The 14,817-nt window shown below is 41.3% G+C and overlaps 1 protein-coding gene across 1 annotated transcript in view; it reads right to left on the minus strand.

Moving 5' to 3' along the window:
* Positions 1 to 14,817, minus strand: part of LOC129818298 (high affinity cAMP-specific and IBMX-insensitive 3',5'-cyclic phosphodiesterase 8B-like) — a 59,505-nt gene that overhangs the window by 29,019 nt on the left and 15,669 nt on the right. Inside the window, exons 4-10 of the mRNA XM_055874045.1 lie at positions 9,189 to 9,248; positions 8,884 to 8,941; positions 8,362 to 8,450; positions 7,965 to 8,043; positions 7,677 to 7,817; positions 7,390 to 7,478; positions 6,622 to 6,676 (exon numbers count right to left, since the gene is read on the minus strand). Coding sequence (XP_055730020.1) covers positions 6,622 to 6,676; positions 7,390 to 7,478; positions 7,677 to 7,817; positions 7,965 to 8,043; positions 8,362 to 8,450; positions 8,884 to 8,941; positions 9,189 to 9,248 — 571 coding nt within the window. The remainder of the gene's footprint in view (positions 1 to 6,621; positions 6,677 to 7,389; positions 7,479 to 7,676; positions 7,818 to 7,964; positions 8,044 to 8,361; positions 8,451 to 8,883; positions 8,942 to 9,188; positions 9,249 to 14,817) is intronic.

Genomic DNA, 14,817 nt, shown 5'->3' on the forward strand with positions numbered 1-14,817 from the left:
ACTGTCCAATGTTTTTTGATGCCCGAAAATGGGGGGGACTGTGTACAAAAGCTTCTATAATTTCTAAACGGTTCATCCGATATGTATGAAAATACCCTCAAATTAAAGCTGACAGTCTGCACTTCACCCTCATTGTCATTGTATCCTTTCAAACTTAAAGTGCAAGAGTACAGAACCAAAACAACAACAAAAATTGTCACTGTCCAATGAATTATGGTGCTCACTGTATATCATAAGCCTTACTTTGAGGGCCTAAATTTTCCCTAATACAGTGGCTACATCAGGCCTGCAAGTCACATTATGCTGGCTTGTAAAGTGATGTTTAATTCCTATTGGAATCCAGCCAGAGTGGGAATATCTAATAATTTGAAGTTATATTTACCCACAATCTGCATTCAGAATGACTGCCAGGGTTAAATTACCTAAATCAGGGGTTTAAAAAATACGGCCGGGGGGTCCAATCCGGCCCGTGGGTGGTTTGAGTAAAAAAATGAAAAATATATATACAGAGCCTTCAGAAAGTATTTACACCCGATGACTTTTTCAAAAAGAAAATTGTGTTACAGCTTGAATTTAAAATTGATTAAATTTAGTTTTTTGTCACTGGCCCACACACAATAACCCATAATGTCATATTTAAAAAAAATTTTTTTACAAATGAATAAAACCTGAAAATCTGAAATGTCTTGGGTCAAGTACAGTTTTCAATCATTTTGTTATGGCAAGCCTGAATAAGTTCAGGAGTAAAAATGTCCTTAACAAGTCACATAATAGATTGTTTGCGTGTATGCATTGATATGTAGGCTACATGTGCCTTTAAAAACAAAGTATGTAGTTCTGTCCTTGAGCTGTTTTGTCAATTTCTGTCATGTTTTGTGTGGACCTCAGGATGAGTAGCTGCTCCTTTTGCAACAGCTAATGGGGATCCTAATAAAATACTAAATAACAAAAATTTCTAAGTTGCGCATACTCACTCTGTTTGCAATAATAGTGTTTTACATCATTTTTGAATGACTACCTCATATCTATACCCCACACATAGAATTATCTATAAGGTCCCTCATTCGAGCAGTGAATTTCAAACACAGATTCAACCACAAAGACCTGGGAGGTTTTCCAATGCCTTGCAAAGATGGGTACCCACTGGTAGAAGGAAAGAAAAAAAAGCAGACATTGAATATCCCTTTGAGCATGGTGTAGTTATTAATTACACTTTGGATGGTGTATCAATACACCCAGTCACCAGGATTGTTCAGGTTTTGGTCACTAGATGCCCCCATTGTGCCTTTTTGACCCTTTTGTTTTTTCCCTTGTTCCAGTTATTATTTGCACCTGTGCCTCATTTCCCTTGAAAGTATTTAAACCCTTAGTGTTCCTCAGTTCTTTGCTCTGTGTTTGTATGTTAGCACCCAGCCCCAGCCATGCTGTGAACATTTGTTTCTCTAGTTGGATTTTCTTGAGGTACTCTGGTTTTGTTCTTGTTTATTTTTTATTATTCTTTTGAGGTGTGTTTTTTCCCTGCTGTTCTTACCACTTTGTGGATTTTCCTTGTGTCTTGGAGGATATACATTTTTTCTCTTGGAATTACTTTTGACGTTGTGGATAAAAAATTTTTTTGCCTGAAGATCTTTTCCTTTTTCCTTTATTAAATCACCGTCTCTAGTACTGCTGTGTCTGCCTCATCTTCTGGGTTCTGCCGACTATTAGTGGCTCAGTTTACTAAGTGACTGTTTCTCACACCGGAGACCCGAGTTCGTAACCGGATCCTGACAAGGCGTCCTTCCTAACTCAGTTGCCGGAGAGGAAAGTAACTAATTTAAACCAGTTACAGAGTTAAATGGCTGTGATAGGAGAAAACTGAGGATGGATCAACAGCATTGTAGTTACTCCACACTACTAAGCTAATTGACAGAGTGAAAAGAAAGAAAAAATATTCCAAACCACGCATCCTGTTTGTAACAAGGCACTAAGGTAATATTGCAAATAAGTGGTGCAGCAATTAACTTTTTGTCTTGAATACAAAGTGTTATGATTGGGGCAAATCCAATACAACACCTTACTGAGTACCACTCTCCATATTTTCAAGCATAGTGGTGGCTGCATCAGGGTATGGGTATGCTTGTAATCGTTAAGAACTTGGGAGTTTTTCAGAATAAAAAATAAATAGAATGGAGCTAAGCACAGGCAAAATCCTAGAGGGAGAACCTGGTTCAGTCTGCTTTCCACCAGACACTGGGAGATTAATTCACCTTTCAGCCGGACAAAAACTTAAAACACAAGGCCAAATCTACTATGGAGTTGCTTACCACAAAGATGTTCCTAAGTGGCCGAGTTACAGTTTTGACTTAAATATAATTGAAAATCTATGGCAAGACTTGAAAATTGTTATCTAGCAATGACAGAGCTTGCAGAATGTTGAAAAGATGAATGGGCAAATGTTGCACAATCCAGGTGTGGAAAGCACTTAGAGACTTACCCAGAAAGACTCACAGCTGTAATCGATGCCAAAGGTGCTTACACAAAGTATTGACTCAGGGGTGTGAATACTTATGTAAATGAGATATATCTGTATTTAATTTTCAATATATTTTTTATAAATTAATAAAACATGTTTTCACTTTGTCATTATTGGGTATTGTGTGTAGATGGGTGAGAATATATATATGTTTAACCCATTTGGAATTCAGGCTGTAACACAACAAAATGAGGAATAATTTAAGGGTTATGAATACTTTCTGAAGGCACTGTATCACAGGAGGCTGTTGAGGGGAGAACGGCTCATAACAATGGCCAGAACGGTGCAAATGGTTTACATGTGTTTGATGTATTTGATACCATTCCACTTATTCCGCTCCAGCCAATAGCACGATACTGTTCTCCTCGATTAAGGTGCCACCAACCTCCTATGCACTGTTTATATATTTATGTGTTATTTCATAGCTTTGATGTATCCACTATTATTCTACAATGTAGAAAATAGTAAAATAAAGAAAAACCCTTGAATGAATTGGTTGTGTCCAAAATTTTGACTGGAACTGCATACAAACACACTTGCCAAAAAAGAAATGTCCTCTCACTGTCAACTATGTTTATTTTCAACAAACTTAACATGTGTAAATATTTGTATGAACATAACAAGACTCAACAACTGAGACATAAACTGAACAAGTTCCACTGACGTGACTAACAGAAATGTGATAATAAAATCAAAAGTAACAGTCAATATCTGGTGTGGCCAGCAGCTGCATTAAGTACTGCAGTGCATCTCCTCCTCATGGACTGCACGAGATTTGCCAGTTCTTGCTGTGAGATGTTACCCCACTCTTCCACCAAGGCACCTGCAAGTTCCCGGACATTTCTGTGGGGGATGGCCCAAGCCCTGACCCTCCGATCCAACAGGTCCCAGATGTGCTCAATGGGATTGAGATCCGGGGTCTTCGCTGGCCATGGCAGAACACTGACATTCCTGTCTTGCAGGAAATCACGCACAGGACGAGCAGTATGGCTGGTGGCATTGTCCTGTTGTCATGCCAGGATGAGCCTGCAGGAAGGGTACCACATGAGGGAGGACAATGACAACAAGCTCAATCCGATGATGCTGTGACACACCGCCCCAGACCATGATGGACATTCCACCTCCAAATCGATCCCGCTCCAGAATACAGGCCTCGGTGTACAGTAATGCTCATTCCTTCGACGATAAACGCGAATCCGACCATCACCCCTGTTTGTGAGACAAAACCGCGACTCGTCAGTGAAGAGCACTTTTTGCCAGTCCTGTCTGGTCCAGCGACGGTGGGTTTGTGCCCATAGGCGACATTGTTGCCGGTGATGTCTGGTGAGGACCTGCCTTACAACAGGCGTACAAGACCTCAGTCCAGCCTCTCTCAGCCTATTGTGGACAGTCTGAGCACTGATGGAGGGATTGTGCGTTCCTGGTGTAACTCGGGCAGTTGTTGATGCCATCCTGTACCTGTCCCGCAGGTGTGATGTTCGGATGTACCGATCCTGTGCAGGTGTTTGTACACGTGGTCTGCCACTGCAAGGACAATCAGCTGTCCGTCCTGTCTCCCTGTAGCGCTGTCTTAGGCGTCTCACAGTACGGACATTGCAATTTATTGCCCTGATGACCCATCTGCAGTCCTCATGCCTCCTTGCAGCATGCCTAAGGTACATTCATGCAAATGAGCAGGGACCCTGGGCATCTTTCTTTTGGTGTTTTTCAGAGTCAGTAGAAAGGCCTCTTTAATGTCCTGCGTTTTCATAACTGTGACCTTAATTGCCTACCGTCTGTAAGCTGTTAGTGTCTTAACGACCGTTCCACATGTGCATGTTCATTAATTGTTTATGGTTCATTGAACACGCATGGGAAACAGTGTTTAAACCCTTTACAATAAAGATCTGTGAAGTTACTTGGATTTTTACAAATTATCTTTGAAAGACAGGGTCCTGAAAAAGGGACGTTTCTGTTTTTGCTGAGTTTATATACAGTATATATACTTTTTTTTACAGACTCAATGTACTTGAAACTGTGTAGAAATAATAATGGACCTACATGAATACCATTTCTTCACTGTGTCCAGCTCACTATGACAGCTAGACAATCAGGGAGCATTGGATATTCCAGAAACGAAAGATAGAGGACAATTTTTTGAAAATTTGGACGGCGAGAAAATATAACTAATATTCAATGTCCAATGTCAGGGAATTTGTCACTTCTGACAAATCAATTGAACTGGAACAACCATTTCAGTAATTCAGTAAAGTCCAACAAACAGATTGGATTAGTTTAGAAGAAAATATGTTATTAACTTTGTGTAGCATAAGATTAATTAATCAATCAATGTTCATGCAAAAACACAACAAACAAAAAATATATTGAAACTCCTCCCAAAAAAAGGCATTAGTGCATGCTGGGAAATATGATAATGATGGGCTTGGATGACCAGCTTGACCAGGGGTATTCAACAAGGGGTCCGCGGAGCCTAGTATTGCAGGTGGTCCGCAGAAATATATATATATATAAAGAAGTGTTTTATTATGAATATATAATATAATACAGTATAAAAGATGAGAATCTTATTTCTAATGATGTCACCTTTATTTCTCAACTCCTAATATCGAGCAAATTACACTCACTGGAGTGACTCACAAAAGACCAGCTTGAAATTTAGCCTGGTCTACACAGTTTTTTTAATCTGACATAGACTTTGAAAAATCACCTGTGAATAGGCTACCAGTGCGGCATGTGTCGTTGAGCTTTCTTGACTTGGACATACATTTTTTCCAACACATGGCTAACTGTTGTTTACCAGCTAAACAGCTGCTCTTCTCAAAAATGTGTTTGGAGTTAACTTTCTAGCTAATAGGCTATGTTAGAATTTACACTTCCTCTTCCAATTATAATGTGGGGTGGTCAAAATAATGAAAAACGATCTACCAAGTCTATTCATTTTCAAATGTTGATTACTTCTCCTTGCCATTATCATTCACCTGATGATAAGACAAGACGGTGTATTTTTTTGCTAATGTATGATGGGGGGTTCCTGGATCGCCTGTTTGCCTGGGAGGGGGTCCCTGGACCAGAAAAGGTTGAAGACCCCTGAGCTAGACCATTCTGGACCAGCATAGACCAGCTTGGTCGCCAGTATAACAGCATCACCAGCATAAACTGGTCACCAGCATAACAGCATCACCAGCATAAACTGGTCACCAGCATAACAGCATCACCAGCATAAACTGGTCACCAGCATAACAGCATACCAGCATCACCATCATAAATTTGTCACCAGCATAACAGCATCACCAGCATAAACTGGTCACCAGCATAACAGCATACCAGCATCACCAGCATACCAGCATCACCAGCATAAACTGGTCACCAGCATAACAGCATACCAGCATCACCATCATAAATTTGTCACCAGCATAACAGCATCACCAGCATAAACTGGTCAACAGCATAACAGCATACCAGCATCACCAGCATAAACTGGTCAACAGCATAACAGCATAACAGCATCACCAGCATAAATTTGTCACCAACATACCAGCATGAGCTGGTCACCAGCATCACCAGCTTGACCAGCTGGTCGGCCAGCCTAACCAGCTAGACCATGCTGGTCCGACCAGTATGAACAGCATAGACCATCATGGACCAGCATGGGCCAGCTTGAAATTTAGGCTGGTCTACACAGTTTTTTTCAGCACGGAACATACTGTACATGAAATAAAAGGTCTTGTATGACTATTCATCATACAGTAGAAGACAAGTGGTCTTCCCATGGCTAGCACAGGGCTGTCTCTGAACCACTTGAGGCCACATATTTACCATGAAGCTACAATTCTGGCAAACAAAGCAGACACCACATGCCTTCCATACAGAATAGAGCTGCCATTGATCAACAACACCTTGAGGCCATACGAGTTACATCATACTGGAGTTATGTGATACTTGACAGAAAAAAAGGGGCAAACAATAAATGTTTTTTGATTGACAGGGTATTCATTTATCTTATGTAAGTACAGTTGAAGAATAGATCATGTAACTATCAAATCATTAAGACCACCATGACTGCTCTCATTACATGAAACATAAAAATAACTTCCATGCCTGCTCACCTGTTTGTTGTTGTCACTGTGGGGCCTCTTGATGGAGACAAAATGGCGGATTTTACTGTAAAGAGATGGAAAGCAAAGCATATTAGATTGGGAACCATCTTTGTGTAACAGTATAACTTTAGTCCGTCCCCTCGCCCCGACCGCGAACCAGGGACCCTCTGCACACATCGACAACAGTCACCCACGAAGCATCGTTACCCATCACTTCACAAAAGCCGCGGCTTTGCAGAGCAAGGGGAACCACTACTTCAAGGTCTCAGAGCAAGTAACGTCACCGATTGAAAGGCTATTAGCGCGCACCACCGCTAACTAGATAGCCATTTCACATCGGTTACACTCACCCCCCTTTCGACCTCCTCCTTTTCCGCAGCAACCAGTGATCCGGGTCACGGCACCAATGTAACAATATAACTTTAGTCCGTCCCCTCGCCCTGACCCAGGCGCGAACCAGGGACCCTCTGCACACATCGACAACAGTCACCCAAGAAGCATCGTTACCCATCGCTCCACAAAAGCCACGGCCCTTGCAGAGCAAGGGGAACCACTACTTCAAGGTCTCAGAGCAAGTAACGTCACCGATTGAAAGGCTATTAGCACGCACCACCGCTAACTAGATAGCCATTTCACATCGGTTACATTTGTGTAACTACCAGTTGCACAAGCAGTTATCAATCCAAGGTGGAAGACCATACAATAGCCTGCCAGTCCCCAGTGCAATAAAGTTAAGATGCCTGGCCCCTTATAGAGGAAGTGATGTCAGTGACTTACCCTCCCTGGCCAATCACAGGCGTAATCTTGACGTGCTGCTGTATGCTGTCACCTGACTTCCTCCTGGCGTAGTAGATCCCCTGCCACTCCTAGAGACAACATAGTCGGAACGTACAGTCAGACAACAATATAACATTCATACAACGAAGAAATGACAGTCAGACAACTGGACAGAAAACATTAGACAAATATAAAGAATGGATGGATGGTTCTTCAACCAGGTGTTGAGGTTTTGCGTCTCTCTCAGGATTTCTCACCTCCACTGTGGCTCAGTGTCAGAAGCTCACCTTTCCTTTCTTGATGCAGGTGTTGATGGTGTCTAGAAGATCTGCTCGGTTCTTGTCACTCTTGGGGAGTTCTGTCAGCTCTTTCCCTATTAACTCTCCTTTATGGTATCCCATCATGTGCTCAAATGCTGGGTTCACATACTGGGGGCGAGGGAGCGAGATGGATAAGAATGATTTGTTTTTCTTGTTTGTTTATTTCACAGAATACCTAAACAACCCATAAATGTCAAGAGATACATTGTGTTTCAGTGTGGCTGAATGACTGTGTATTTGTGTGTGTTTGTGTACCTGTATCACATGGTCTTCGCTGGTGATCTCCACAGCCTCCTGACAGTGGTCCAGAGCAGTGAAGACTGAGTTACACGCCCTGAGGGAGAGAAGAGAGGTATATCTGTTTAATTATACTATGTGTGTGTGTGTGTGTGGGTGTGTAATAAAATAATAATAATAATAAATAATAATAATAAAACAAGGAAAGTTCTCCCTCCTGGGGATATTTCCTAAGTCCCCACGAGGACAATGACTATTTTAATCTTAAGGGTTAGGTTTAGGGTTAGGGTTACAATTAGTGTTAGGGTTAGAATTAGGGTTAGGGTTAGGTGTTAGGGAAAATAGGATTTTGAATGGAAAACGAGGATACGAGGATAGAAGAACTTAACGTGTGTGTGTGTGAGGACCAATGTACCTGAGTTTGAACTGGCAGCGCACCTCTCCATGTTCTATCTGGAGCAATTCGTTATAGCAGGCAGAGACACTAATGTTCTCTACATACCTCTGACCAGAGAGATAGATAGAGAGAGAGAGAGAGAGAGAAACATGAGCAACATAGTGTACTGTACAGTGTGTAGTCTGCGGATGTGATCTCTGCCTGGGTTCTGCGCTCTGAGGCCTTTCACCCTAAAAAGCTTGGAGGTAGGGCACGTGATGAGAACTGTGACCTGCTGTACAGTACAGTACAGTACAGTAGGTAAACACTGCATGTGTTTATAAGATGAGCCAGCTGACTGACTGACTGATTCAGCAGATGGATGATAGGATAGCATGCTGAGTGTTTTAAGTTGCCTGGCTGAGTTCACTTTACAGAGTCACAGAGGAGTTGGTGGTGGCAGATGTCATGCCATATAAAGGCATGTCCTCTTTTCCTCCTGTAGTACATAGAGAACATATAAGGAGGAAGAAGGGAACATATAAGGAGAAGAGTACATACTCTGCTGAATCCAGCGCAGATGAGAGGACGAACAGACGGCTCCTCCTGATCTAAAGGCCTATAGAGAAAGAACAGCATAAACAGCACACACTATGATATTATCATCATCAGCCCACATACGATATACACCACATATCATTATAGAACACACACACGTGTATGACATTATCATCATCAATGAGGAAACATATGTGTTTGTTTACTGTTGTTTGGTGTTTGTGTATGTAACTTGAGTTGTGAGTTGAGGGAAAAAATCCTCTTGAAGGGCAAATAAACGCCATCAATCAATTACGATGTATACTTACGTCTGTGGCACAATGGCCAGAATGACTGTGTGTTCTGAAGGCTTTGTGGCACGGATCAACCTGGATCAACAACACAATAGAAAAACACAATATAACAGATTGATAAAAAGAAGCATTCAAAATCCCGCAGGTGGTGAGAACAGCATTATAAAATACAGTGCCTTCAGAAATTATTTACACCCCTTGACTTTTTCCACATTTTGTTATGTTACAAAGTGAGATTAAAATGGATTTAATTGTATTTTTTTTGTCAGCGATCTATACAAAATACTCTGTAATGGCAAAGTGTAAGAAAACTTTTTTTCAACATTTATGGTAAATAAAAGACTAATATATCTTGATTAGATAAGTATTCAACCCCCTGAGACTTTGGCTGTGATTACAGCTGTGAGTTTTTCTGGGTAATTATCTAAGAGCTTTGCACACCTGGATTGTACAACACTTGCCCATTATTCTTAAAACATTCTTCAAGTGCTGTAAAGTTGGTTGTTGATCATTGCTAGACAGCCATTTTTGTGTCTTGCCATAGATTTTCAAGCTGATTTAAGTCAAAACTGTAACTAGGACACTCAGGAACATCCAATGTCGTCTTGGTAAGCAACTCCAGTGTATATTTGGCCTTGTGTTTTAGGTAATTGTTCTGGTGAAAGGAGAATTCATCTCTCAGTGTCTGTTGGAAAGCAGACTGAACCAAGTTTTCCTCTAGGATTTTGTCTGTGCTTAGCTCTATTCCATTTATTTTTATCTTAAAAAACTCCCTAGTCCTTGCCGATGACAAGCATACCCATAACATGATTAAGCCACCACCATGCTTGAAAATATGAAGGGTGGTACTCAGTGATGTGTTGTGTTGGATTTGCCCCAAACATAATGCTTTTGTTTTCAGGACAAAAAGTTAATTTCTCTGCCACATATTTTGCAGTATTAGTTTAGTGCCTTATTGAAAACAGGATGCCTTTATTCTGTTTTTATTCTGTACAGGCTTCCTTCTTTTCACTCTGTCATTTATGTTAGTATTGTGGATTAACTACAATGTTGTTGATCCATCCTCAGTTATCTCAAAATCACCATTGGCCTCATGGTGAAATCCCTGAGTGGTTTCCTTCCTCTCCAGCAACTGAGTTAGGAAGGGTGCCTGTATCTTTGTAGTGACTGGTTGTTTTGATACACCATCCAAAGTGTAATTAATAACTGCAGCATGCTCAAAGAGATGTTCAATGTCTGTTTTTTTACCCATCTACCAAAAGTGTGCTTTTTAAAACATTGGAAAACCTCCCTGTTCTTTGAGCTTGAATCTGTGCTCAGACCTAATTGTATGTGTATGTGTGGGGTACAGAGATGAGGTAGTCATTTAAAAATAATGTTAAACACTATTATTGCACACAGAGTGAGTTCATGCAACTTATTATGTAACTTGCCATAGCAAAAGGGTTGAATACTTATTGACTCAAGGCATTTTAGCTTTTAATTTTTAATTGATTTGTAAACATTTCTAAAAACGTAATTCCACTTCAACATTATGGCGTATTGTGTGTAGATCAGTGACACAACATCTCAGGTTGTAACAAAACAAAATGTGGAAAAAGTCAAGGGGTGTAAATAATTTCTGAAGGCACTGTATATGTTTTTGACCACATATGAGGAATTGAAGTGCTTTTGTGCTTTACCTTAAAAACTCCCTAGCTCATGAGGCAGGTTTGACAGTAATGTGTGATTGAGTTTGACTTGATAGTTTCATTTGACACACACACACAACATGAAAGGTGGCTTTCGAATGAGTGCCAGTCTAAACATGTGGGCAGTGGAGGAGTGATGTCATTGGCATATGAGAGGAGAGAACATTTCTCTACTTTACACAGGCTCACCATGGACACACTGTACTGCAGAAAGATGAGAAGCAGGGAGGGGGGAGAGAAGTAGAGAAGGAAGGAGAGAGGTAGAGATAGAGAGAGGGGGGGAGAGAGAGAGGGAGGAGAGGGGGAAGGAAAGAGAGGGAGAGAGAGAGGGAAGGAGAGAGAGGGAGAGAGAGCGAGGGAAGAAGAGAGAGAGGGAGAGAGAGGGAAGGCAAAAGAGGGAAGGAGGGAAGGAGAGAGAGAGAGAAGGAAGGAAAGAGAGGGAGCGAGAGAGAGAGGGAAGGAGAGGGAAGGAGAGAGAGAGGGAGAAAGAGTGAGGGAGAGAGAAAGAGAGGGGGAAGGAGAGAGAGTGAAGGAGAGAGAGGGAGCGAGAGAGGGAAGGAGAGATAGGGAGAGAAAAGGGAGAGAGAGGGGAAAGATTGAGAGATTTACGATTTATGATTTGATTTATGATTTTTATTAGGAACCCCATTAGCCTGATGCCAATGGTGACAGTCTTCCTGGGGTCCGGCACTTAACAAAAAAGACGTTACAGGCAAAAATACTTTACAATTTCCATACATTTAAAACATAGACGTTACAGACTTATATATTCACTGAGTATTCAAAACATGAACACTGTCTCTTTCCATGACATAGACTGACCAGGTGAATCCAGGTGAAAGCTATGATCCCTTATTGATGTTAAATCCACTTCAATCAGTGTAGATGAAGGGGAGGAGACAGGTTAAAGAAGGATTTTTAAGTCTTGAGATAACTGAGACATGGATTGTGTATGTGTGCCATTCAGAGGGTGAATGGGCAAGACAAAAGATTTAAGTGCCTTTGAACGGGGTATGGTAGTACGTGCCAGGCGCACCAGTTTGTGTCAAGAACTGCAGCGCTGCTGGGATTTTCACGCTCAACAGTTTCCTGTGTATATCAAGAATGGTCCAACACCCAAAGGACATCCAGCCAAAGGACACAACTGTTGGAAGCATTGGAATCAACTTGGGCCAGCATCCCTGTGAGTGACGGCAAAAGCCTCTTGGCTGGCATGAGACAGGGAGGGAGGGAGGGAGGGAGGGAAGGAGAGAGAGAGAGAGAGAGCAAAAGAGAGTGTGTGAGAGAGAGAGCAACAGACAGACAGCGACATGTGATGGGTCTTTATTGAGAAGAGAGAAAGCGACTTTCTCTCTCTCTCTCTCTCACTCTGCTTCTGGGAAAATATTACCATGCATGACCAATAACTCATAAATCACTAGATACTATACGAAGAAGCATATGATGGTCTGGCCACATGATAAATACTGGGTGGGATTATTAGGACAGTTTAAGCTTTGAGTGTATCTAAGTAGAATAGCAGGGAGAGGGTATTCTGAAGGTGCCAAGGCTATATATAGTAGGCTAGTTAGTGGCTGGTACATAAGAGTAAAAGTATAAATCAGAGGATACTAGCACTATGCCTGTAGAAACTGTACTAGACACAGATGTATACATCAACACCAGCAGGTAACTAGAGAAGCCAAAAATAATGTGGAACTTGAATGAAAAAAAACAGCCAAATGGCTGTCCTCATAGAAGAACAATTTTTGGTTCCAGGTAGAACTCTTTTTGGAACCCAAAAGAGTTCTACGTGGAACCAAAAGGTTTCTACCTGGAACCAACAATGGTTCTTTAAAGGGTTCAATAGCTGTTAGGTGAAGGATGGAGCGAGGGAGGGAGGGAGGCCATGTGGGTGTTGGGCAGTTATTAAAACAAAGACTCAATCCAATGTGTTCTAAAAACAAGTCATGGGTGCCCCCGATACACACACACACACACAAAAGATCAACCGTGCGTGATGTGGAATGTAGCATCCGACTAATACAGACCTCTAACACTAACCTATAAATAATGAAGTGACTGATTGGAAAGTGGAGAAAGTTAAGTAACTCAATTTGTCCTTATAAGTAGGGAAACTAGCTAGGCCAATTGATTATTATTAAAAACATTTTTTTTTTGGGGGGGGGGGGGGGGGTAGATCAGCTTAACTATTGCAGATATATTGTAGCTTCCATCAATGTAGTCTGCATCATTTCCAATCCCCCACATATTTCTGTAAATATATATTTATATACAGTAACACTCAAAAGTTTGGGCACACCTACTCATTCAAGGGTTTTTCTTAATTTTTACTATTTTCTACATTGTTGAATAATAGTGAAGACATCAAAACTATTAAATAACACATATGGAATCATGTAGTAACCAAAAAAGTTGACACCCTTTGCCTTGATGACAGCTTTGCACACTCTTGGTATTCTCTAAACCAGCTTCATGAGGTAGTCACCTGGAATGCATTTCAATTAATAGGTGTGCCTTGTTAAAAGTTCATTTGTGGAATTTCTTTCCTTCTTAATGCGTTTTGGGCCAATCAGTTGTGTTGTGACAAGGTAGGAGTTGGTATACAGAAGACAGCCCTATTTGGTAAACGACCAAGTCCATATTATGGCAAGAACAGCTCAAATAAGCAAAGAGAAACGACAGTCCATCATTACTTTAAGACATGAATGTCAGTCAATCCGGAACATTTCAAGAACTTTGAAAGTTTCTTCAAGTGCAGTCATAAAAACATCAAGCGTTATGATGAAACTGGCTCTCATGAGGACCACCACAGTAAAGGCAGTGTTACCTCTGCTGCAGAGCATAAGTTCATTACAGTTAACTGTACCTCAGATTGCAGCCCAAATAAATGCTTCACAGAGTTCAAGTAACAGACACATCTCAACATCAACTGTTCAGAGGAGACTGCGTGAATCAGGCCTTCATGGTCGAATTGCTGCAAAGAAACCACTACTAAAGGACACTAATAAGAAGAAGAGACTTGCTTGGGCCAAGAAACCTGAGCAATGGACATTAAACCGGTGGAAATCTGTCCTTTGGTCAGATGAGTCCAAATTTTGGATTTTTGGTGCCAACCGCTGTGTCTTTGTGAGACGCAGAGTAGGTGAACAGATGATCTCTGCATGTGTGGTTTCCATCGTGAAGCATGGAGGAGGAGTGATGGTGTGGGGGTGCTTTGCTGGTAACACTGTCTGTGATTTAATTAGAATTCAAGGCACACTTAACCAGCATGTCTACCACAGCTTTCTGCAGCGATACGCCATCCCATCTGATTTGTGCTTAGTGGGACTATCATTTGTTTTTCAACAGGACAATGACCCAAAACACACCTCCTAAGGGCTATTTGACCAATAAGGAGAGTGATGGTGCTGCATCAGATGACCTGGCCTCCACAATCCCCTGACCTCAACCTAATTGAGATGGTTTGGGATGAGTTGGACAGCGGAGTGAAGGAAAAGCAGCCAACAAGTGCTCAGCATATGTGGGAACTCCTTCAAGACTGTTGGAAAAGCATGCCTCATGAAGCTGGTTGAGGGAATGCCAAGAGTGTGCAAAGCTGTAATCAAGGCAAAGGGTGACTACTTTGTAAAATATCAAATACACTTTTTTGATTACTACATGATTCCATATGTGTTATTTCATAGTTTTGATGTCTTCACTATTATTCTACAACGTAGAAATAGTCAAAATAAAGAAAAACCCTTCAATGAGTAGTTGTGTCCAAACTTTGACTGGTACTGTATTTTAAAAACCCTGCGTATCTTCATTTCCATAATTAACAAATAATATGCGGAATAACGTAGGCAGTTCATGCAAAGGATTGTTAGCTTATTGTGTTTCATCCTATATTGTCCCTAAAATCAGCAACAGATGTGGGATACACACACACACACACACACACACACACACAC

This window comes from Salvelinus fontinalis, chromosome 21, assembly GCF_029448725.1.
Source record: "Salvelinus fontinalis isolate EN_2023a chromosome 21, ASM2944872v1, whole genome shotgun sequence".
In the NCBI taxonomy this organism is placed as follows: Eukaryota; Metazoa; Chordata; class Actinopteri; order Salmoniformes; family Salmonidae; genus Salvelinus; species Salvelinus fontinalis.